The sequence below is a fragment of the Clavelina lepadiformis genome, chromosome 8, assembly GCF_947623445.1.
Source record: "Clavelina lepadiformis chromosome 8, kaClaLepa1.1, whole genome shotgun sequence".
In the NCBI taxonomy this organism is placed as follows: domain Eukaryota; kingdom Metazoa; phylum Chordata; class Ascidiacea; order Aplousobranchia; family Clavelinidae; genus Clavelina; species Clavelina lepadiformis.
In genome coordinates this window covers 14,664,949-14,689,498 of record NC_135247.1, presented here as the reverse complement: position 1 = coordinate 14,689,498, position 24,550 = coordinate 14,664,949, and the positions used below count along the sequence as shown (strand labels likewise).

General features: G+C 36.2%; 4 protein-coding genes across 6 annotated transcripts; 2 read left to right on the top strand and 2 right to left on the bottom strand.

Annotated features, from left to right (window-relative positions):
* Positions 1–281: 281 nt before the first annotated feature.
* Positions 282–4,250, top strand: LOC143468112 (uncharacterized). 2 transcript variants are annotated; one of them, XM_076965103.1, is made up of 5 exons: positions 282–1,492; positions 1,621–2,465; positions 2,595–2,736; positions 2,860–3,061; positions 3,244–4,250. In XM_076965103.1, the coding sequence occupies exons 1-5, from the start codon at positions 1,473–1,475 to the stop codon at positions 4,015–4,017; spliced, it is 1,983 nt and encodes a 660-aa protein (XP_076821218.1). In that variant the 5' UTR covers positions 282–1,472; the 3' UTR covers positions 4,018–4,250. The 2 variants fall into 2 exon arrangements, with proteins under 2 accessions (XP_076821218.1, XP_076821220.1); XM_076965105.1 differs by having other exon boundaries at positions 303–649.
* Positions 4,251–4,373: 123 nt separating this feature from the next.
* On the bottom strand, positions 4,374–8,858 carry LOC143468113 (inosine triphosphate pyrophosphatase-like). 2 transcript variants are annotated; one of them, XM_076965106.1, is made up of 5 exons: positions 8,683–8,841; positions 8,179–8,317; positions 4,948–5,095; positions 4,770–4,846; positions 4,374–4,645 (listed from the first exon to the last, which is right to left on the bottom strand). In XM_076965106.1, the coding sequence occupies exons 1-5, from the start codon at positions 8,795–8,797 to the stop codon at positions 4,543–4,545; spliced, it is 582 nt and encodes a 193-aa protein (XP_076821221.1). In that variant the 5' UTR covers positions 8,798–8,841; the 3' UTR covers positions 4,374–4,542. The 2 variants fall into 2 exon arrangements, with proteins under 2 accessions (XP_076821221.1, XP_076821222.1); XM_076965107.1 differs by having other exon boundaries at positions 4,484–4,645; positions 4,953–5,095; positions 8,683–8,858.
* Positions 8,859–13,196: 4,338 nt separating this feature from the next.
* LOC143468110 (uncharacterized) lies at positions 13,197–20,329 on the top strand. The gene is made up of 16 exons (XM_076965101.1): positions 13,197–13,700; positions 14,083–14,163; positions 14,317–14,471; positions 14,701–14,830; positions 15,042–15,204; positions 15,405–15,561; positions 15,823–15,916; positions 16,006–16,194; positions 16,392–16,573; positions 16,706–16,931; positions 17,214–17,428; positions 17,747–17,891; positions 17,980–18,100; positions 18,202–18,433; positions 18,614–18,780; positions 19,855–20,329. Exons 1-16 carry the CDS (start codon positions 13,565–13,567, stop codon positions 20,009–20,011), a joined length of 2,550 nt encoding a protein of 849 aa, XP_076821216.1. The 5' UTR covers positions 13,197–13,564; the 3' UTR covers positions 20,012–20,329.
* A 15-nt stretch (positions 20,330–20,344) lies between these two features.
* LOC143468111 (bifunctional coenzyme A synthase-like) lies at positions 20,345–24,182 on the bottom strand. The gene is made up of 7 exons (XM_076965102.1): positions 23,770–24,182; positions 23,365–23,657; positions 22,939–23,065; positions 21,924–22,117; positions 21,242–21,762; positions 20,922–21,125; positions 20,345–20,608 (listed from the first exon to the last, which is right to left on the bottom strand). Exons 1-7 carry the CDS (start codon positions 24,120–24,122, stop codon positions 20,537–20,539), a joined length of 1,764 nt encoding a protein of 587 aa, XP_076821217.1. The 5' UTR covers positions 24,123–24,182; the 3' UTR covers positions 20,345–20,536.
* Positions 24,183–24,550: the final 368 nt, after the last annotated feature.

Sequence of the window (24,550 nt, the reverse complement as noted above, 5' to 3'; positions counted from 1 at the left end):
CTCACTCCTGAAATAACACTTTTCATTTGCAACTCTTGACCAGTTTTTATTGTAGATTTGGGCGTACATTAACATTTCGACATTCCTTTATTAAAATTTTTCAAATATCGACTTAACAAAGCAGGAGCTGTGTGGCCATGAGTTTTTAAGATTTTGAATCAGCACAAAGAAGTAAAGAACCTAACTATAAAGTATAGTAGCAATATGCTAACAGAAATATCTGTTTTCAGAGCATCAAAACTAATAATTATTTTTGTGAATTTTTTGTCACTGGCGTATGCTACTTTGCGTTACACAACCCGCTATTGTAGAAGTCGCTTTATTGCTTTTGTAGAATCATGTGTCAGGATGATTGATCAACCGATTAGAGGAAATGATCAAACTGACAGCTGCTGCTGCAGATCTGAGCAGATGTTTCCTTGTAACCTACATTTGGAGCTGAGGGCAAGATGTAATAACCGCACGCCGTGGAGAGCGCCCATTAAAAAAGAGAAAAGACCCTGTGTAACACAGTACTGTAATTACACATTCAGTCAACCGTACAGTGCGTCATTGTTTGAAGCGGGCAGTACAGTAGTGGCTGTTCGTTGAAGGGTGAGCTAGCCTACTGTTAACGATACGTCGAACTTAAACCAAAAATGATTTGTCGGTAAGTACTAACTATACCAAACAAAGAATTTTTCAATGATGTTATGATCAACGTTGGCTTCTATTTTCTAATGTGACTATGTGCATGACGGCAACGGGTTTGATTTACTGTTGGTCTGTGAGCACTGAATAGAAAGGCTTTGGTGTTTATGGCTAGACATCCACAAGCAAGTAGCCTTTGGTTTGAAGGTTTAAACATACTTAAGTGCAGGAAAATTTTGCCTTTTAGCTGTAGCTTTATTGGCCTTACTAACCTTAATTTCTATGCTGAAGATAAGCATCACCTGACACTAATCAGTATTTAATTGCCAACCCAGCGAGCCTTGTTCAATATAGCACTGAGAACATAATAACTTCCCCACATCTACGTTACAACAATACAGCAATGAAACTCTTGCCTTCATGCATGTTAATTTGGCTTTGTAAGTGTGGTTTGTGCAACATATCGCTAAATAGCTGAAATGATGCACTGTTGTCCTAAATATGCATTTCATTCATTTATTTTTCGTCAAAAGTGTGGTGGGGACATAAAATCAAGCCAGTTGTTACTAATACGTGCCAATTGCTGGCAACAACTAGCACCACCACTAAACCTATACTTAAGTTAAATCCATAAAACATAAGCTTAAAAAAGCGAAAAATTAAATAGACAAGCAGGTGGTGTGTTCAAGAAACTGGTGATTTAAAATTGCTTCAATGCTGTACATCAGTGGATGGGATAATAAACCCACGGTAAAAGAAACCCCATCCCGGTTTCTGGTGGCCATAGCACAAAAGAAGGGCGTGTTGGTTAGCCCGAGTTTGTAGAGCAACAATACACACCAATGATAATAATCTTTGGAAGGTGTGATGATAATACTGTATTAATAATAATACAAAAATAATACTTAAGATAATACGATTTAGTTCGTAGTTTTTAGTTAGTTATTTAGTTACGTTATGTTAAGGGGTTTCAATAATTTGCTTTTAAAGGTTCCATAGTTACATCCAAGCGAATAAAATGTCAAATTGTAAGCCATTATCTCTCTCTGCATGGTGCAGGCAATCAATCGCTAAAGCAATGTTTGATCGTTTAATCAACGAAAGCAACATCTCATCGTCGGGCGAAATGTTACTTACTTTCGTTACGAGTAAACTGTTGCCGCGATCGACTCTATTAGATGTAATGCGAATTTTCATACTGACGTTAGACAAAGGCCATGCTCGTTTTTCTGGTGAACAAAAGGATTGTAAGAATGCTAACTGCAAGATGAGGCTCTGGGTCGAAACAAAACATTCACCAGATTGTCCGTTTGCTGAAAAAGTGGATAAGAGTCCAGAATGGCGGTTTCGAGCAATGGCATTATCAAGACATTGCACTTACGTCGTTATGGCGACTTGGACAGATGATACTTTTTCACCATCCTGTTTAGTGGAGAGATCATTTCCAATCAGTTTATCACTAACAATGAGGCAGCGGTTGGTAATGTATAGTGTGGAAGGCTTTCTTCTGTGCAATGACATCTGTCAGTTGCCATTTCCAGTCAACTCGTGTGTCGCACAAGACGATCAAAATGCGGGTGTTTATCTGTCACGGCATACCTGCTTTGATCCATGCTCATTACACACTCATGCAAACAACACATTTCTGAGAAAATCCGTCAAGCAGATTTGTGACAAAGTAAGGCATCGCCAGCAAAGGCATCCGTTAAAAACATTGGACTTACGCAATGAAAATGGAAACGTTCATTGCACAAGGGCGGCATTAACCGCTTTGAAACTGGCACTTGAACCAACGACGGACAAAAACGAAAACCTAATTTTACCACTGAAGAAAGGTATTAGTAGTCTATTACTTTTATTAATTGTGTGCTAATATTGCATAAATCTCTGATCGCAGCTTTTCAAATATAAGGTGTAAAGTTGAATTGTATTACTTAGCTTTAAAATAACAATGTACATTCCAGAACAAATCGATTTCACAATGCCTTCCATAAAACTGGAAATGGCTGTTATCGGTTCATCCTATGACTGGTTCTCGGACGTATTGCTGTCAATTCTTCGAAAGTCTTATATAAACGGTTTCGCAGTGGATCTCGCTTCAATTAGGTAAAGTATTTATTCACTGCGTAATTCCTGGTGTTAGAAGCTGTTGTGTATAGCATACATAATATTTATCTTTATCTTGTGTCTTAATATAGGCCTATACATGTATTCCTTTCTTGCATATAGGTTTGAGGACGTATGTTCCAGTAAAGTGGAGCAAATCTTGCAGACGTTAGTGAATCCTTGGGACATTCGCAAATTGGAATTTCGTCATGTCTACCCAAAGTCAATCTTTGAGACAAAAAAAGGATTATCACGCTTAGTCAACTTGGAGGAATTTTCGCTTGCTTCGTGTGATCGGCAGCCGATCGATTTTACCTTCAATGAGGTCGCATGGAATGTTCTACTTTGTTACTGCATATGGATTTCAATACGCTTTGCCTATAAGATGTCAATATGTTACAACTTCGTTGTATTTTGTATATTTATATTATTTACTATATGAAATGAATTTTTATATACAATTTTTAACTTAAACAAAAATATGAAACCAGTTTTTTTTTTTTGCAGACCTGTACAATATGGAACAACATCTTTGTACACTGGACTAAGCTTAAGATAGTGGAATTTAGCAGAATTCGTATGTCGTTCTGTGACAATACCAACAGCATTCAAGATAATGGTTTACATCTTCCGGACTCTTTAATTTCACTGGAATTCGCTGATGGAAGTATCACACCTGAGGCCATGGAATGGTTAACCATGTCTAATCACTCATCACAAAGCTTTCCAGGAAAAGGCAACATGTCTGCATTGCCCTCGTTGAGACTTCACCGTGAATTCACTTTGACAAATAACTTAAAATTATGGAAAAGATTTCTTCCGTTGTTTGCCAAATCGTTGTCTAGTATTCGTTCCTTTTGTGTCGATCATTGTGACATGAAAGAAAGCCATGCTCACGATATGGCAAACCTGATGAAATCCCAAGCAAAGTACAGCTCATTGCGATGTTTCATCATTAGGGAGCCTGGCGTCAGCTGGAAATCATTGCTAGAAATCTTTGACGCTGTTTTATCCACTGTACCTGATAAGGTATCAGACCTAGCTGGGAGAGCCTTTCGTGGGTATGCCGAGCTAAGTTACTTTTCCGCTCTTGTGCCATGTGCGTCAGATAAAACCGTTCCCAAACATCTAAGAAATAACACAAATCAGGAAGCACCTGGGATGATGTGGACGAACCCCTCATGTCGCTACGAGAGCTTCTTAACCCAACATGCGAAAAGTAAAGGAATTACCAGTTTAAAAGTTGAAATGTTTTGGGAGCCAGAATGTGATTGGCGATAAGGATTATGACAGTTTTAACATATCTATAACTTTATTAATCGTGTTTTTTCTGTTCCGTTTAAGTGTGTCCTGCATCATTATTTATTGCCTCTTTTATTGTCGCCATTTCACTCACTCCACCATATGCAGGAATTTGATGCTGTGTTTTCATTATATTGTGATGAAGCTGTTACTTATGTACAACCTACCTCAAAAAAACATTCATAAAATTATGCATTATAATAAAATGATGGACACAAAATTTGAGCAGTGACTGACGAGCATTTATTTGAGGCATTGCACTGTGCCAATCCACAATCTGTTATGGTAGTTACACAGTATGGTTGCGCAAGGAAACTACTTTTATTCAAACACTATTTTAGAGTAAAATATTTATGCTTGAAAGTCTTTTTTGAAATATTGATTATTTTTATGATTGATAAAACTTTAGAGGCTTCCAAAACCACAAAAGGTATGTATCATGGTGATTGGTGGGTTTTTACATAAATCCTTTAAGCAGTGTCTGATGAGACAAAATACCCAAAATTAACTGATCTCTTTCTGGTTATTGAAAAAATCTGCCAATGCACTGAGCGCTCTTCCACGATGAGATATTGAATTCTTCAGTTCTGGTGTCATCTCTGCATATCTATAAAAGACAAGCTTACCAACACAGCTAAAATTTCAGTTATGGTTTACATTAGAAAACATAAAGGTTTCTTGACACATTAACCATTTCCTCAGCATTAAAAATGATGCAACTAAAAACATACGTTTGCTCATAACCATATGGTTGAAAACAAGGGTCCCAACCAAAGTTTCTTGGTCCACGTGGGGGGACGATCATGCCCTAAATATGTAAGTAACATCTAATTTGCCTCAATTATGCAGTGGACACTTGTAATAAAAACTGCATGGGCGAATGATTGCAATCCAGCTCAACTTATATACTTCACATTTTCCACGAAATAGCATGACATCGTTGTTTGTAGTAGCAGAACAGAATGCAAATGTGCACAATGCATAACCACTTTTGTCATCCCATCCATCCAGCATTTTGTAGATGCCTTCTGGTCCCAATTTTTGAAGAAACCATTTTCTTGAGAAAATTAAAAAGAATAGTAAAGCAACAAATACCTGTTATAAACTTTGTAAAATATAATATAAATAGGCTTACCATATTTTTGTGATTGAAAAGCGGGACGCTTCAGAACAACAAGCCCTATCAGACAAATGTGGTTCATATTTTACTAGAAGTATGAGACTATTTTGGATTCCTATCGTCAGGGACAACTGAAGTAGTAAGACAACAAGAAAAACTAAAATAATGGATTTTACTAGGAAACAAAACAATGTTCAAGCATTTGTAAATTTACATAATCGTCCAATCATACTTTTCTGTAGACAATACTTTCTTCAAAAAGTCTTTATTCGACTTTATTTTCTCATAAAAATCACAGCAGGAAAAGTCAGTTTTAATTTTGCAGGTGATAAGGGCTTTCACATTCAAATGGTTTTTGCAGAAGAAAATGCAAACAAGTACCGGATCCGTACGAAATAAGTTCTTTCAATAACCTAACTGCAAAAAGATCATCTCCTCCTCCTAGCCTACTATTACTGAACAGTGAACAAGCGAATGCGCTAACAATCAACTCACCACTGGACCAATTACCCGCTAGAATGATGTAACAATTACTTTCACATTTAACACAACGAAACAAGAACACGCATCGAGTATTGCTTTTCAGCAAATTGGCTAAACAAACCAATCACATCATGCTAATATTCGTGTAGTGTAGGGCAATGCTCGCTCAGTAAATGCCAAAGCGGGACTTTTAGTTGACTGACCGGGACGCCGGGACAAAGCCTTTAAAAGCGGGACTGTCCCGGCTAAAACGGGACGTATGGTAAGCCTAAATATAAATGAAATATTTTGCAAACAGTATAATCGATATTTAATAAATAAGTTATTTCTATTACTGTTGATTCTACATTGTGGTTTTTACTGAATATAAGCATGCCATTAACAGTAGTGGATATGAACTAATCCTTGCAATTTACTCGATTTTTATTATTACTGTGTTGTATGTACTATTTTAATCACTCCACTATTATAATCAAGTAATACAAAATTTTGAATCATCCTGTGATAAAGGTTTAAGGCAGTGCTTCTCAACCCCTAGGTTATGATCCCGATATTGGATTACTGTGTAATTTGGAGGGGTCACAATTGCATGGCTTAGAATTTTATTCAGCAACCATTGTAGCTAAAAACACAATACGCAGTTGGTAACAACGAAAGTTAGCAGTGTCAACACCACCTTCTTTTTCTTGTTGCAAATTTACTACATAACAAGAGAGTAGATGATGCAGACACGAATCACGCTTATTGTTTCACAGAAGAAGAATAGGCTATAAGTTTTGCTTATAGGTGTGTTGCAATAACTAAAAAGTAAACCGGGAACCTATCGCATATTCTAAACCATTTTATTGATAATAATGCAATAATGGTAGTTTAAAGTATTATTCATGTTATCAAACCATTTAAGACGAAATTATGTGCGACTCTGTTGTGTGGTTGCCAAAGACCTTTGCCTTGATCAACTTATTTCGGTATAAATTTCAAAACACTTAACTATTGCGTCACAATGCTATTTATTGCATCTGTCAATTCAATTGTTGCAACATAGTCATAGATTATAAGACAATTGATTTCAAAATAAAAAAACTAGAAAGCAGCAGGCACGAAATACTGGAAATTTTCTGACCGTGACGAATTTTTATTATCGTGACGTCACACACGCACTATCAACACACTATGAAAGCAGCGGTCTCACTCCTGGGCTACTGAAATAGGCTTGAATATCAAGTACAGTATCCCTACAGTCAGATTTCAGCAGCACCACCTGACATTCACTACGAAAAATTTCACCCTTTTATTGTATTGATTCCGATTATCTGGATACATCTCTAAACCGACATTTAGTGGTGAAACAAAGTGGTCCGGATTTATGAGGTCTGACTGTACATGTTTAGTACGAAAAATTTTGAAAGTATTGCAATTTGTGAAAATCTTTACAAGCAATGATAATAAACTTTTGAAATTTCAAACAAAATCTTTTGAGAAGTGTTTGGTAAGGTTGGTAGCCAAGTTTTTTTACCCCCAAAAATAGGATTGCATAAAAAAGGTTAATAAGCGCTGCTTTAACTGTATATACAGGTATATATATATATACAGTCGACTCCGCTTAATTCGGACACTTTGGTTCCGCTCACTTTTGGCCGAATTAAGCGGAGAAACGGCTTTGTCCGAATTAAGCGGAAAATCAATTGTTCGTTTCATGGTCATGCATAAAGGCAAAAAACGCATTTAAAATACTGTAGTGTTGCGTAATAAATGAATTGCAGCTGCGCTATACTGCAGTAACTGGCACTGATCGCATAAAACGTCTTCGTTTACTTTAGTGAGCAATTTCACTTTTCGTGCTAAACTTTTCTGTACAATTTTGTCCTACAAGATGGACGCAATTGTACCGAAGTAAAAGCGACTATGAAGCTGGCACGGCGTTATATGAGTTCATTGTCGATTGTTACTGCATGGATCGTCATTGTTTCACCATAATCACTCATAATGCAATTGAATCTTGTCTTAAAACGAACGAAGTACTGTTTATTGTGTCATAACCTAACGATGGAATTGCGAACCTGTGTCCGAATTAAGCGGAGAATCGTCCGAATTACCAGGAGTTTTTTACGTTCAATTTTTACTTTTGTTCCGTTCCCGAGCATTTTGGCCGAATAAAGCGGTTGTCCGGGTTATCCGGTGTCCGAATTAAGCGGATTCGACTGTATAACGTACTGTTTTTGTTTTTAATTTTCCTAACAACACCTTCTTGCAATAGTTTTGTTAGAACTTAGATTCTATTATTTTGCCTATTTAAACTTCTGTTATAAGCTTCAGCAAATGAAAAAAATTTGACTGGAACCATAAGACAATTTTATTTTGTTACTTTTAAAAGGACAAAAAGCCTGTTACCTTAAACTTTTATCACAGACTGTAACAATTACTAGAGTTAATAGAGTATAATTTTACATCATTATTACACTATTATGCTGTAACACTAAATATTCGAATAAAACTAATTTTAACTAAATTTAGAAAACCAAAAGCAAGAATCATACATATAAGGTCCAGGGAGACCCTTCATAGCATTGAAACACAAACAAGTGTCTTCAATAAGAACTGGGCCTTCCAATCTTCTTGCTGCCTCCTTGCACTTGGCAATTGACACGTCATCGGGTTCTCCTTGATATTCTGGCACTGCATACAAGATGATTACAAATTAATTTCTGATGCCATGAAGCAGATATTCACAATAACTGTAAAGGATGTTACTAAAGTCAAGAGAAAAAGGTACACTTATTAAGATACAAATAACGAATGAAATGCCCTCATTTTGCAAGCACTGTGTTATCAATTTTAAAAAGTTGCCAGTACGTTAATGCATTGATCAGTACACAGTTATGAATTCAGCGTAATGCAGTGTGTAGTATATATTTCATGTAAGTAATAAAGTTGAATCGTAAAATGAGTATAGACACTATGAATACTTACACTAAAACCATTTTACTATAACAAACATGAATTAATTTTTACAGATTTTATCATAAAAAGTGGTAACTTACAATCCAGAGCTACACTTTTAACTTCAAATGCCTCATTGCCTTTCAAAAATGCAACAACCTCCTTTAATTTATTTTTATTGCCAGTTACAAAATTGATTGTGTTTTTTGAAGCCATGTTCTGAAAAGTTTGATGTAGGTTTAGTAAGCAGGTTACATTTCCGAGTATAATTTTTCAAACTTATAACCAAATGCCCAGTAAGTACAAAAAAAAAAATTAAAACAACAAACCCACACTAATTAAAACCCTGTAAGTGCTCCGATTTCATTATAGCAAGCAGTAGTATAAAAAGGAGACTGCTGTCCTCACCCCTTATACTGAACTGAACCATTTTTTTTCAACCAAAATTTGATCTTACTTTTTAATGTGCCTTATGTTTCAATGTGGGTTACTGAACTTACTGCATCAGTACATTTGGCTTAATTTTAATTTTTAGCATCATCATGTGTGGTATATAGGGATGTGCTGCGAGGAAGATTATTTGGGTTCGTGCGAACCCGAATATCATGAAGGTCGACACGAACGAATCCCGAATCTATTTGTATTAGAACCAAACAATAAAATTTCCTCCAAAATTTATCAAGTCTTGCTTGTAAGATGATGTAATCGATAAACAAATCGCTTTCTTTTGAAAAATAATGTTTAAAAAACGATTGAAAAAGTAAAATCGTTAGGAAAACGACCTTCATTGTAAGTACTGCTGACTCTAGTTTAGCTTTGTCAGGAAACTAGATCATCATTTTTAACAAAAGTCAGTAAATTTATAAGTAATATTGTATTCGGGTTCGCCATTGTTGGTATTCGTGTTCACCCGAATCTTCCATAAAGGCGATATTCGGCAAATCTATTCGGGTTTGGGTTCGTATCGGCCCATCCCTAGTAGTATACAATAAAGTAAATACAGTAGAACCCTGGTAAACCACCACCTTGATAATTAATGTGACCACCTCGTTATCACAACCACTTTAACGCGGCACGAAATATCTTCTATTTCAACACATAACATATTGTTCCACCAACGTGGCTACCCTAGTATCCAGACCGCGACTGCAATAAAGTTGGCACGAAGCAACTGACCGAACCCCGCCTAAAATGATCATTAACCTGGTACTATTTAAAAACCCAGAAACAGTTTAGGATTCAATTGTTAAATCATGGTTAACAAATTTTAGCTGCGCCTTGAGCACGTAAACTTGTCTTTTGGCGATTGTTTGTGTGTGCGTGCACAAGATAGTGCATGGCATACGCATACTACCAATGATTTTGCAGTGTCAATTCTATATTTTTCAGCACTTGATTTTGTAGTTTTACAAGGACAGTATGGTGTTAAGTAAAACAAATTTCCAACTATGAAAGAATCAAGTTACTAGAGCAAAGGTAAATCACAGAGGGAGCCAATTTAAAATTTTTAGCATTAGCAAAAACCAAGTTCAAATAACTTTAAAAAGAAAAGCAGAGTGGTTAGCTGCATGTGAAGAAAACTTTCAAAGTAACAGACAAAGAGTGAGTGTAATTGATCAGTATAAACAAAACGTACATACATTAACTTATTAGTGGCTTCAAAGAACCAAGTCTCTGAATCTGAATCTTCCAATAAGTGTACTTTTCCTTCAAGAAAAAGCAAGAAGTTTTGCGAAATTTCTTAGCAAAGATATTAACTTAATAAATTTCAAGCACGTCACAATATTAGCCAAGCTGTGATATGCGAAGAGAGCGTTAGTGTTGATGAAATAGTGAAAAAATGGTCGGAGATATAAAAAAACCTTGGTCATTAGAAGATGAAAAAACAAGATGTTTGAAGTCTACTGACATAAAAATATTATCTATTACTTGAAAGCACAACAACCAAGCATGAATGACTGCTGAAATTTATATGAGATGGTTTCAAACTTTTGATAGAAAGATTCAAAGCCAGAACCACATAGTTTTGCTTGTACTGGACAATGCACCAAGTCACTCCAAAGGTGTTAATTTGTCAAAATGTCAAAGTTGTGTTTTTTCCAGCCTTATTAAAAGCAACTTCTAAACTTTATCCTGGCTAACATGGAATGGAAATGTTAAGAACGTTAAAAAATTCGTGTCACATTTAGATGATGTGAATTTGAATGAAGCAGCTGTTCGGCAAGTCAGTTCTTCTACTGTTAAAGTGTTTTCTAAAGTGTGGCAAGAGATGCATTGATGAATCTGCCGCCACAAAAGAAGGTAACACTTTCGCTCCTCTGTCTGAACTTTTTCCAATACTTTCAAAGTTTTAAGATCATTTTGTTCTTTCGATGCATACTGTGGATGACTATGTGGCATTCGATGACGACATAGAAACTTGTGATTGCAGTTCAACGGTTTGGAAAAACGAATTCTAGATGAGTGTCTTGTAGAACATTCAGTAACAGTATTATCTGATAATGAAGATGATGAAAACCATCCAGCCACTGAAGTAAGCAAGAATTTACTGCTGACTTCTTTTAGGGAAGCATTAAATTACGTGAACAATATATAATGGTATCTGTTATGAAAAGAGGCGGCCCATCTTCTGGGTTCCCTGTACGGTATCAACTGTCTTAAGACAAGCCTCCATCAAAGACTTATTCGACCAAGTTAGTGGTAGTAAGTGATGTATCACATATGTTTATTGACACAAGTAGTGATAAACAGTCATCTTCTATATGATGCATAAAGTTTGTGGCAGGAGAAACACGCCAGGTATACGTTAGAAACATATTTTTGGCTTTAAAAATTCGGAGGGAGCTTATACGCGTATACATATTGTTACTTACTATCAAAATATTACAGTGATTGTCGGTCTTTTAATATTTTATACAATAACAGCAGCTGGCTGGTCTAATTAGAACAACAAAAAGGTGTTGGAGTCCAAAAAAGTTAAATTTGGCACATATTTGGCTTAATTTGTAGTTCTATTAAGGACAGGGCTCAAATTAATGTTTAATGTTGGGCCCCAGAGCACTCCACCATGCAACTCTGGGGCTGCTCTGTGCACTCAGTTTTTAGTTTATAAATAGATCGAATTAGTCAATTACCGTGTAATCGCGTACCTAAGTGCACGCTTCAAGTGCGCCTGGGCATTTTCATGCACCCAGACTTAACATTTTTGGTTGTTTGGTACATGCAAGATTTTGCTTAAAATAGCCATACTTAGCTGTCCAGGTTGTGGTGTATTATAATTGTAGCTAAATCATTCGCGACCACCAACATCAGCACGGTTTTAAGTTTATTACAATCATGATGAAAACAAAATGAATAAAATGAAAAACATTTGGTACTCTGAGGCAAGGCCTTTGCAGGATAAGCCAAGCTTAATTCAACAGAAAATTTTACATTAAAGCACCTTTATTGTGCTAAAACTACAACGGTTAGCATCCTAAATTTTGCTTCGTACAGTTAATGGTGAAAAATAAACGATAATTTTGTGGGTTTGGGGGCCATGTTAACCTACCATCATCTTATAGCACAATTCTATTATTGCTATGTTGCATGTTTTAAGCCCTTGGCATTGGCCAATTTTCCTGCTCTTTAATTGTTCGTGAGCATGTGTTTTATTGTGCTATAACTACAACGGTTAGCATCCTAACTTTCACTCCGCACAGTTAATGGCAAAAATAAACAATACCATTACAAGCCACTGAAGCCAGACCAAAGTCACCAAACTACTGTACCGGTAATAGCAATTATCAAAGTAGGGAAAGTACATAAAGCGGTACAATAAATATCTCATCAAAATTATTTTTAAAAGAAAACTCTTATTATTCAAAACTTGTTAAGGTATTGAATTGCAGCATTAATTGTGATTTATTTTTTTAAATATTTCATTTTAAATAATAAGAGTGCAAATTTTAATTTTATGTTTTTTTATATCTGTGTCTTAACAAACATGAAACTTTTCGTTTTCCTATCGTATTTTTGCCATTGCGATTGACTATGGGAAAGGAAAAGATAGTATTAATCTTTACTTCATAACGAAACAAAGATATACCCATACAAAACCAACAAACGGGAAAAAAGTAACAAGACTTTGAAGGCGTAAAACCTACAAGAAGTTAACAGATGTTATGTTAAATAAAACAATCGTAACTTGCACAAAGGCTCGCTCGGTAAATAGGGTTCGAACGTTGAGGAATCATCGCCGGTTGAGGAATCAAGTCGTGCAAAGTCTCTCCTCAGTCCGAGGATAAACAGTATCATACCATATGCATTGGTAGTATAACTTTGAAAGATTAGCATTCCCACCAAACCCAACTTTAACAAAAAGTAACCTCACGGCCTTTCTACTTCTATTAGTTGTATTACCGTGCGACTGTACATAGTAACCATAGAAAAAATGTATTATGAAACCCTGTTTTATAATATCTCCATGGTTGTGATACAGTATGTAACAAAATCAAACCCTTTCTCGAGTGTCGGTATTACTTTGATGTTGCATATCTACCACTGCAGAAAGCAAAGAATAATTGATTTCAGTTAGTAATTTTTTAAAATACTAAGCTCAACGAAATTTTATCAATATAACGCTATAACGAAATTTGCTCAATCCTACCCCTTACGTTAAAGAAAATGTTTACATTGCTTTCGTTTGGTTTTTATCACTGTCTCCTGGAATTGGTAAACATAACACGCTCCAATGCGCGCTCTTTATTCAGTTGCTTTTGTTGGCTGAGTCGTTGTTAGAAACCATGTTAGTTTGCTATCGAGACCATTCAATTCATTCAAGCAATGCGACGCAAATAGTACAAGATGGTAGGTTTCTAGCGCGCCAGCGGTGACTTGATCGAAAGTAACGTAAGGTAACACAAGTTACCCCGACTACTTAACCAGTAGCAAACATTCTGCAATCAAATTGAGGATCGCACAGATGCAATATCAGCTTACAAAATGGGCTCTTCGTCATCTGCAGCAAGAAAACCGAGAAAAAAAGATTTTTCCAGAAAAGACGTCGCCAATAACCAAAGACCAAGACGTTTTCCGTCAAGATCTAGCGTTAAATCTTGTTCAGAGTGGTTTTCTAACGGTTAGTGGATGAAATGTCTCTTAACAAATTTACAAATATGATAAAATTAACTACTGTAGGTTGTGGCTAACATTCTCAGTTTACTAGGTTTAGATGTGTATCGTAAAGCAATAATGCATTAAAATTATTTTAAAAGTGTAACGTTAAAAATTAAGCTATTACAAGATTCGCCTTAGCTCACTGTTGAAAAAAGATTTTCTTTAACGAAAACGTTCCTTTCATAGCCCAACATATTTGTCTTGCACAAAGCCGTTGACTTTTAACTTTAAGTATTTTCCCACTTCGCGTTATTTTCAGACAATTGACATAAAGGTAATTACGGTATAAGCTTACAAACAGAACGAAGCTGGTTCAGTCATAGAGTTTGGTTGTATTTCACTAGATGATGAAGTCGACGCTCTTGGCTTTCCTACTAATGAAAGGGTAAAATCCGTTGCCAGCATATTATCGCGCAGCACTCAAGGTGGGTTTTGATTATATATAAGTTTATGATTACAGAATACATTTCGGAATAAAAATTACCGAATATATGAACTTATTTTAAGGTTAAGTTTTTACAAAAAATATTTAATTTAAAAAAAACGGGAAAATTAGTTAGGGTGATTCTCTTTCACAGGGTCACCTTTGAACTCCAAAGTAGCAACAAACAAGGAGTTGGATATAAAATACAAGAAACTTGAGCGCGAAGTCGAAAAGTTACGAAAAAAAGTCAATGAACTTACGCTACAGATTTCAGTCGCTACGTCTCAAACAATCATTACCAAACCGCAGGTTTGCTCTGGAGACGATATGTTTTTGTAACCATCGGGTCAATATAGTCTATAATACTCTATAAGCTAACTTTAGCATGGTATGCAAAATACCAGTTTATAGTATGGTTAACTTAATCCAATGACCAAAAATGGAAGTACATACAAATACATACGTACAAATATATGAAAAATACATCTAAAATAGTTTATAGTGTAAGCGATTTTAATCTAACCATGGCAAATTCTAGCAACCCAAAAAGATTAACCCCGGGCAGGCAATTACGGTAGATACAGGAGAAGGCGATGAAAGGAACTTGCCTGGGGTCGGTGATCACGTGGTAGCAATGTGGTCGGGAAGCAAGTGGCAATATTTTACGGGTAAAAATAAACAGAAATTAGTTTTGAACCAACTTTTTTATTATTAAAAAAATTGTTTTCTGATACTCTAAATTATGATTATGTTCTTTTCCTGCTTTCTGACAATAAATTGTGAAATGTCATTATCTGTGATAGCTTAGCTGTAAATGAATAGCCTAGTAATTATTATCATGATGGTGTTTGCGTTTATTAATTTTAATCTCATCTGTAGCAACGATAGAAAGTTTCAACAAAGATAAACTGAAATACACGATAGAATGGGACGATCACGACCCAACTGGTAGACAAGTGGATTACTTCAACCTTGCTCTCGATAAAGTTCCGACGGTGGATCAGATTGGTGTTGGATCGAAAGTTCTATTTCATCAAGGCCAGTACGTCCGAAAGTGGTTTAATTCTGCTTCACTTTTCTAGCTTATAGTCAGCTATAAGCTATAGTTTACTATATAATGATTCTGACATAAATTTCCGCAAACTGCTGCAGCATTCTTTCTAGTTGGTTTTCAAATAACCGAAAAACGTTTAACTTTGCCAGTTTGTATATCTGTAGTTTTTATGTAAATGTTCTTTTAAGATACAAACAACAAGAGGTCCATGGTATCACTCGAAGCGGGGGTTTGCGGTGGCACGAGGGTGAAATTGAACGGATCTATGAGAATCCCACAGGACAAAAGCGATATGATGGCCGCCATACAAAAGGCGAAGCTGACGGAAAATGGTGCACATTTAAGGTTCCTTTAAGAATAATAATTAAAGTTGCATTTAAACATGATGTTGATGAAACCAAACGATTGAAATGAATCAGGTTATTTCATTTGGTTGCTTAGTCGGTAACGTATAATTGAAATGTCTTTTGAACGCGTTGAGATTATTTTCAACACGTCTGCTACTAGGACGTGATGTAACTTATCCTAGCATTTATCCCAACTTATCCCAATATTGTCTGTTCTATTTCTGCTACAAAATTTGTTTTGATTATGCTTTGGCTGTAGGGATACGGTAGAACTTTTGCGGGATATTCCCTTGAAGATTTCAGGATGCCGCCGAATGTCTTCGATATCTTGTCTTCAGCGCAGACGGGTTCCGGTATGGCACGTAGCTTCCTTAAGTTAAATCTTTCATGAGGTTCATTGTTGAATCGACCCTGAAATGTATGAACTCATTTTTAAACGAAGATAATGAAGAAGAGGAAGAAGAAGATGAACAAAGCAGGTTGGATGTCTTTGTTTCCTACGCAAAGATCAACTGTCCATCAGCTATCCAAGCAAAAGAGATAGAAGACGATTTGCCACCATCTTATGAAGAAGCTGTTGTTCAAAGCATGTGCGATCCTAGAGAGATTGTGCGTCAGCTAAAAGCAATGGGTCAGTTTGAAATCTTTATAGCAATATGCCTTTTCTTTACCTTTTTTAAAATTACATTATATTTGATGATACGTATGTTTACTCGTAGCAGATGTTTAGCCATTAGCCTTGCATTAGTCTATCTATAATAGACTCTATCTCTAACCAAGACGATAAATAAGCCCAGTCATGAAAATTTACTTTAGCTATACATATAGGAATAAAAGTATTCATTCAAGAAGACGACGGTAACAGTTCCTTACTTGAGGTTGTAAATGCTATGAAACGAGTAAAGGTTTTTATTGCATGTTTGAGCGATGAATACGCCAGCAGTGATCGATGTAGGATGGAGTTTCAGTACGCGAAGAAGACCCTAAAAATTCCTGTCATTCCGCTTGTGGTTTGTATTTTTATTGAATTCTTTGGTAATTAAACATTGGCAGTAGAAAGTCTGTTTTGTTTGCAACACGTATCATGTCGCATAATGTTCAAGTCCAGATGCTTTAGGCCTACTATATCGCCGTCTTTATAGGTGGGCACCGGATCATTTCAATGGCAAATGACGGTGGTTGGTCTTCTCATTGCTGGTGAACTGTACATCCACTTCAAGAACAAGGAAGTGCAGGGAGCCAAGATGACAGAATTGGCAAGAGCAATCAGGAACAATATTCCGGATCTTGAAATCCGAAACGCTCAGTATGCAGCCATTGATGGAGCTCAATTACCATTGCATGATGAACCCGGAATTGGTGTCACTGGTAAGAAGTTTTATTAATGTCACTCCAGCTTTATAGCCGTCATAACGGGAGATCTTATTAAAAGTGTTGATGATTTTATTAGAATTAAATGAATCGTATAAAATGCATTGTAAAGTTTTTCAAATCCCAGGTGAATAAGTTACTACAAATTTCCGACAACGAAAACCTCGACAAAGTCTATCTTTAATAAAGCAGAACATCATATCTATTTTTTCTTAACATCATCATCAAATGCATATCACACACACCAAACCTATTTTTTCGTTAAATTAATTTTTTCAGGCAAGCCTCTTATATCTGAAAAAGCGGATTTCTTCTTCAGCTACTGTTGGTTTAATTCAACTGATGCGTTGGAAAAGAAGCAAATTCAGGAGTGTGTCGGACAAAAGTGGAGTGATCCACGTTTGATAGTTTCTAAACTTGCTTCTTCCACAAACATGAAGTCTTGGCTTGACATTGAACGCCTGGAAAGCGCAATGGGAGACGGATTGGGAATGGTATAATTAAAAAAATAAACTAATTTTTCAATTTTGAACCATTGTGGAATTATAAAAATGTGCACTCTTGCAAAATATTGACTGCGGCTATATTGTGCTATGTTTGTAATATGGCTGGCCAAATTAAAGAAAAGAATGTTTCTAATATAATAGGCTAATAATAATTTTTGCCTCGATTGCATTGCACAACTAGGCTACTAAACGAGAACCGTTACTTTGGCGTAGGCTACTTTTCCTTTTGATTTACATGCAATCATGCATTCTTGTTGTATTATTAATTGATTTCAGAAATGGATCGTAAAATGTTTTCTGTTTCAGTTCGGTCAGATAGCATCGGCGATGAACGAATGCAAATTCGTCGTGGCATGTATTAGCTTTGAATATGCCAGTAGCGACAACTGCAGAATGGAATTTCAGTTCGCCGCCAAGTCACTGAATAAACCAATTGTTGCTCTGATAGTAGGTAAGTAATGTAATAACGACCAATACAGCGACATCTATCTATACCAAAAAGACAAACAACCAAGACAGTTTTTACTTCCTTCGGGCAGGCAAAGGTGGTTTATGGAAGCAAACAGCAGTGGGAAAGTTGATACAGGAGGGTCTACCGAGCGTTGATTTTCAGCAGGTTTCCAATACTTCAGATATGGACGAAAAAATACGAGAGCTGAGGTAGCATATACTCAGCAGAAAACCGAGTTGCAGAAGCCGTTTTCGCCGCGATGAAATTCTGTCGGTGACAACAGACCAATAACAATAAAATATTTTGTAAGGGAGAAATTGAGCAAGGTTATTGAAGAAGGCGTTCCAGTACTTGCGGGCGCTGTTGAACCAAGCGCTGAAAAACTCAAATTCCGGGCACCAGTGCTCGGAGATCACGTGGTTTGTTTACACCAGCGCTGGGCTTACTTCATGGCGACTATCGACAGTTTTGATGAAGCAACAATGACTTATACTGTGACGTGGGACGATGGAGATCCAACTGGAAGAGAACAATCTTATAAGGTTTGCATTTTTTTGTCAAGCGCAATAACCAAGGGTTGCGTTTTTCCGTGTTTTCTGTGTGTGTCATTGGACGTAAGCTACAATGGAATTATATTAACTTTAGAATAGGTTTTACCTAAGTATCTCAACCCTTGTCGCTACTCAAAAAGCAACCCTGATATGCATTGGTGTTTCTTCCAGGATGTTGCCTTAGACGTTACTCCAAGCATTGAAGAGATTGGTATAGGAACGATCGTGCTTTTCTCCCAAGGTAGCTACGGGGGAACAGATGGAAACAACACTGGAGGCGCTAGATACCATCAAGGAAAAGTGACAAACATTTATACTGATGATGACAACGTCACTCGGTAAAACAATCATTCAACCACACCCTTAGCTTAGTAGCTACTATTTGCTGGCAAATTGCGTTGTTGAATGTAGTGAGCTGGTTAGGAAGATACGCGAACAGTTCAATTTCATTCATATCGATCAGATTAAGGGGTTAATTTGGGTGATAGATTGATAGTAGCATGTAATGAAGTTCAGGTTACGTTAACATTTAGCGAGAAGAAACTTCCTGGAAGTTTAATTTTTTATCGGTTAAGACGTTGGCATGATTATACCTATCTGCCACAAGCCACAAAATGAAGGACACGCCGCAAAGATCAGTGCTATAACAGTTTATAACGTATAAATTCATTCATAAATACAGTCGACTCCGCTTAATTCGGACACTTTGGTTCCGCTCACTTTTGGCCGAATTAAGCGGAGAAACGGCTTTGTCCGAATTAAGCGGAAAATCAATTGTTCATTTCATGGTCATGCATAAAGGCAAAAAATGCATTTAAAATACTGTAGTGTTGCGTAATAAATGAATTGCAGCTGCACTATACTGCAGTAACTGGCACTGATCGCATAAAACGTCTTCGTTTACTTTAGTGAGCAATTTCACTTTTTGTGCTAAACTTTTCTGTACAATTTGTCCTACAAGATGGAACAATTGTACCGAAGTAAAAGCGACTATGAAGCTGGCACGGCCTTATATCAGTTCATTGTCGATTGTTACTGCATTGATCGTCATTGTTTCACCATAATCACTCATAATGCAATTGAATCTTGTCTTAAAACGAAGTACTGTTTATTGTATCATAAGTTTCATAACCTAACGATGGAATTGCGAACCTGTGTCCGAATTAACAGGAGTTTTTTACGTTCAATTTTTACTTTTGTTCCGTTCCCGAGCATTTTGGCCGAATAAAGCGGTTGTCCGGGTTATCCGTTGTCCGAATTAAGCGGATTCGACTGTACACTGATATAGTCATAATGTAAATCGCATTGTATCGTGCAATGAGAATAAGAGGTGGTATCCAACCATTCCAGTTGAAACTGGGCATTCCTATGTGAAATGCCACGTTGATTTTGTTCATTTCTTTCACATCCAGGTTTGATGGAAATCACACGAAGGGAGATTTGGAAGAAAAATGGATCACTTACAAGGGTTATGATAGTCGGTTCACCGGTCGAACTATCGAAGATCTCAGGCTCTCTCCGAACGCAATGGATGCGCTAATGGCGGCGAAAGAAGCTTTCAATGTCTAGGGCAATTTGCACCATATCTGCAATTGCACAAGCACGTTATTCTATCCGGTGGTGCATAGTAACGCGCAATAATTGGTACTATTTATAGCGAAGCACTTATTTTTAGTTTGATTGCACAACATGAGGCACTGTGGTATTATGTTCAAGTGAAAGCAAACACAAAAATGCTCATAATTTGCAGGGATTGTGTCTGACTCATGCGCTTATTACTTTATTTTTGTAGAACAAAACTTTTATCTACCATACATCTGTCTGTTTCAATTTTAAATATTACTGAAATTATAAAATAAACTGTTTATGCCATGGGCTTATTTGAAAGGATTTACGAACAAATCACCTTGAAAGAATAAAATTCTAATTAATTGTCAGGAATGCATAGGAACAACAAAAATTAAATATCATGCATAAATTGCACTGATTAGAAAATAACGTCTAATGATGAGTACTACTGAGATGGGAGGTAATAATAGAAGTAAGATTAAATATCAGCAAAAGCAATTTGTGCGAGTGAATTATATGACGTTGTTAGAATAGGGAAGAATCATAACTCCAGTCTGGTTGTAAGCGCTCTTCAAGACGTTTCCAAGCCTTCTCAACCTGTTTAACCAAAATGATCTATTAAACAGAAGCATGACAGATTTTGAAAATATCAGATCACATCAGAAAATTTATACTCAGGTTGAAGTAAATCATTTCAACCAGCAATCCTCAACACTCCAGCGATAAACACATTTTTCATTTTGTTTTCTTCCTTTGTATGAATTCAAAATACTTCGAGGCCACCGAATAATTAAGCCTTGCCACAGCTTTAAACCAGCAGTTTAACGCTTCATTGGCTTATGACCGCAGTGTTCTAGTGACAACAACACCAAGCCGATGCATTAGGAAACTGTTATGTTCTTAAAAATACCTGCAATTGTGTGGCATCAGGACTCCAAAACGTGGAAAGAACAACATGTGCTCTCGCTACTCTCTCCTTGTTGTTCATTTGTGCCTGGATTCTCATCTCAGCATCCTCCTGACTTCGACCATCCCTTTCTTGGATTCTCTTAATTGCTTCAGATGGAGGAACAGTACAAACCCAGACTTCATTTGTCATGGCATCCCAGCCTGCCTGTGCATTGATTGTATACGACTGTACTGTACATCATTACGTACAGATTATTAAAGTATTCCCACATACCTAATGTTAACATAAAAAAGCTAAACTTTAGTGAACTCGTAAAATACCTCCAATAAGACAGCAGCATCGAGTACACAGATAAGCTTCGTTCCAAGTTTTCTCCCTTCAGACCCTTTAATAGCTTCTTCAACTTGGATAGTTGCCAAACGTTTAATTTCCGGCCAAACAAGAGAATTAAGATCTTGAAGATTTTTACTTTTTTCTTGAGCGTTTCCAAATACTTTTTGAGATAAAACTTGCCGGTCAATAATTCCTGATGCGGCAACTATATCGGAACCAAACCTTTCCACCACTTTACTAAAAGTTTTAGTACCAGGTTTGTAAGCTTTGTGACCTAGTTTGTCACAGTCAATGATAACTGCCCCCAGTTTCTCCATGCGTTTGGCAATGGACGACTTTCCCGAAGCTATTCCTCCTGTCAATCCAATAACATAAGCTTCACTTGGAAAGGTTGCTTCGGAAGAGTTGGGAATTTTTCGTAGATCACCAAGTGAATTGTATCGTAAAGTGGACGAACTGGTCTTAACTTCATTGATAGCTGAAGTTTGATTCTCTCCAAGTAAGTGACCTGCCATAGATAAAAGCAAAAATTACTTGTAGAGCAGTCACTACAAATAAAAGGTAATATTGTACAGTTGTGTGTTCACATACATGGTGTGATTTAATTTACAAAAACTACAGTACAATGCATTCTTTAAGACAAAGAGAACAGCATCAATTTCTGATTACCTTCACCAATTAAATGGACATGGAGAAGGTTTAGTCCATTTTCTAGCCTTGCTTTATTTACTATTTCGCCTCCTTTTTCTGTTTCTTTGCTCACCGCAATGCACTGCAGATCTGGATCAGTGGATGAAGGTCCAATAGGATCAGTGATTCGTGCAATTTCAAGAAGCTTTTTTCCGTTAAGATTTATATTCCCACTGTTCAATAAAACTTCAATTTAAACAAAGTAATTGTTAATTATCATATTAAAAAAAAACTTAATGGTATTCAAATCTTAGATGTGTGCAATTGAGCATACAATCATTTTCATAATTAATTTATTTTAAATTGTTCCTTGTGTTTTTTGTTGCTTTATAAATAATTACAAAGATATTAATAAGAAGTCCAGGTTTAACAAAACAGCTTCTGAGCATGACCAAATAGTTTGGTAGCTACTGAAAATATCATCACAATTTAACAACAAAATGTTGTGAAAACTGGTTAGTCCAAAGATTTAACATCAACCGGATACAGATGCCTTCATGTCAATTTAAATTGTATTCATATTCTGTACCCAAAATTTATGTGTACGATATTGCTCTTGAGAAGTTAATTTTTAGCAATTCCGAGTTATACATAGAAACATTGTGATTACGATTTATAATGTTGTAAATATGTTGTCATATGTTTTAAATGCCCTTGTCTAAGCGTATTTCATGTATTGCCAAAATTTATTAAATTGGATGGAAGCTTGGTAATGCCCTGAAATGCGCCATAGCAACCAACCAGAAGCATATTTCTGCCACACATGGTTTACTAGTAGAGAGTTGCTAATTTATCTCGCATAGATAATTACTGATGTTATATTTCCTTGAGAGTTCTTTTCGGAAGATTTGAACGCACATTACGAAAGATAGAGCTTAGTAACGATTGGAAACCAGTGTCCAGTACTGAATGTTTTGCATTTACTACTTTGCAAAAAAAAAGAACAAAAAAGTGAAAGTTTTGCCACATCTGGACTATAAGGGGAGCAAGTTACCTGTCAGTTTTGACACTATAATCTGCAACATCACATAAAAAGTTTTCCAACTGTTTTTTGCGCAAAGACCACGGCTTAATCAGCTCATGTAGTGTTTTCCGTTCAAGCATCTTTCCATCAGTAAGTCCTACGTAAACATTTATATGTCACCTAACTTGCCTTGGCATGCTCTCTATTGTATTATGTGGATACCCGATACAATCACTGACTTAAGTATTACCACAAGTGGTTGTGTGTAAGTTCATTTGATCTGACACACTCACTTAATTACTGCAAAATCAGTTTGTTTCTGAGTTCACAGAAGTGGAATTTAAAATTTAAAAGAAAAGTACAACACACAAAATATTTTTACAGTGATAGTTATTGTCATTCCCAATAAAGTGCAAACGCCTAAGGTAAATCATTTTTCGTTAGTTTTACACAAACCTATTAAAAGACGTCTGTTTGCCATCAATGTTGCCTCGCTCAGCAAAACTTTATGACCAATATGAACGTGATCAAATGTGCCACCAATGACAACAGAGCCTTTGCTAGTGACTGGGGTAGTCTTTGTGGCGGTATCATCTTGCATGTTTAAAGCATCTGATATTGTTACTACAGGGATGGTTTGGTAATTGTACTGTTGGTATCTTGACATCACAAACCGTTGCAATATTTGACTGGAATTTTCTTTGTCTTCAGGCTTGAGAGCACTATCCACAATAATGCACTGGATAGGCCTGAAAAAGTTTGCATAAATTTATACTAATTACATGTGCAAGAATAATAAGGTTACCAGATTTTAATTAAAATAGTAAGGTGATTGCAAAAATAAATTTAATCTTAGCTTACCTACTGAGTTTGTGCTCATGTTTACAATTACCGATGTTATGAAGTAAAATATTAACATCTAAGTTACTGCATTGCATTGCTGCTTCAGAATAAAACTTGGAAAGAAAAGGAAAAACATCTTTGGAAAATGTAGCATGCTCTGATCTTGAAGAAGAGACGTCTACAGGTGACTGGAAGTTCTCCAAAGATGCCAAGCATCTTGCATCCTTGATAACAGGTGAAGTATTCTCCAGATGTACATAAAGGGTGGACTTTATTATTCGCTTCACACCAGCAACAATATGTTTGATGTAATCACCGTTACAAAGGGAAGATACATGATTTGTGAGAATGAGCAAACCAGTTCGATGCATATTCTTGTTAAATATTTACCTGCAAATAGGTTACCTAATGTGTAAAATTTTGACAAATAGTTATCCAATTAGCTTGTCAAAGGTATTAACTACAAACCGCTACAAAAATTTCAACCTATAACCTATGCACTATTAACTCTATATTCAAAATAATTCATAATTATAACCACATCACTGCCCAGAGTGTACAGTACACCAGACTGCTGAGGTTTGAAAGTGGGTTTTGATCATTTGCACAAATTGTTTAACCCCCTGATACCTGCTGAAGAACTTTTATGATGTGCATAATGCATCCAGTGCAAAATGTTAGTTTATTAGCTAATGAGCTACAGGACAATTGTTGCTATATCACATACCCTTTATTACAGATATTAAGTTGGCATGACACAAATTTTAGGTTACATTCATTGGTGTATTTATACAGTGCA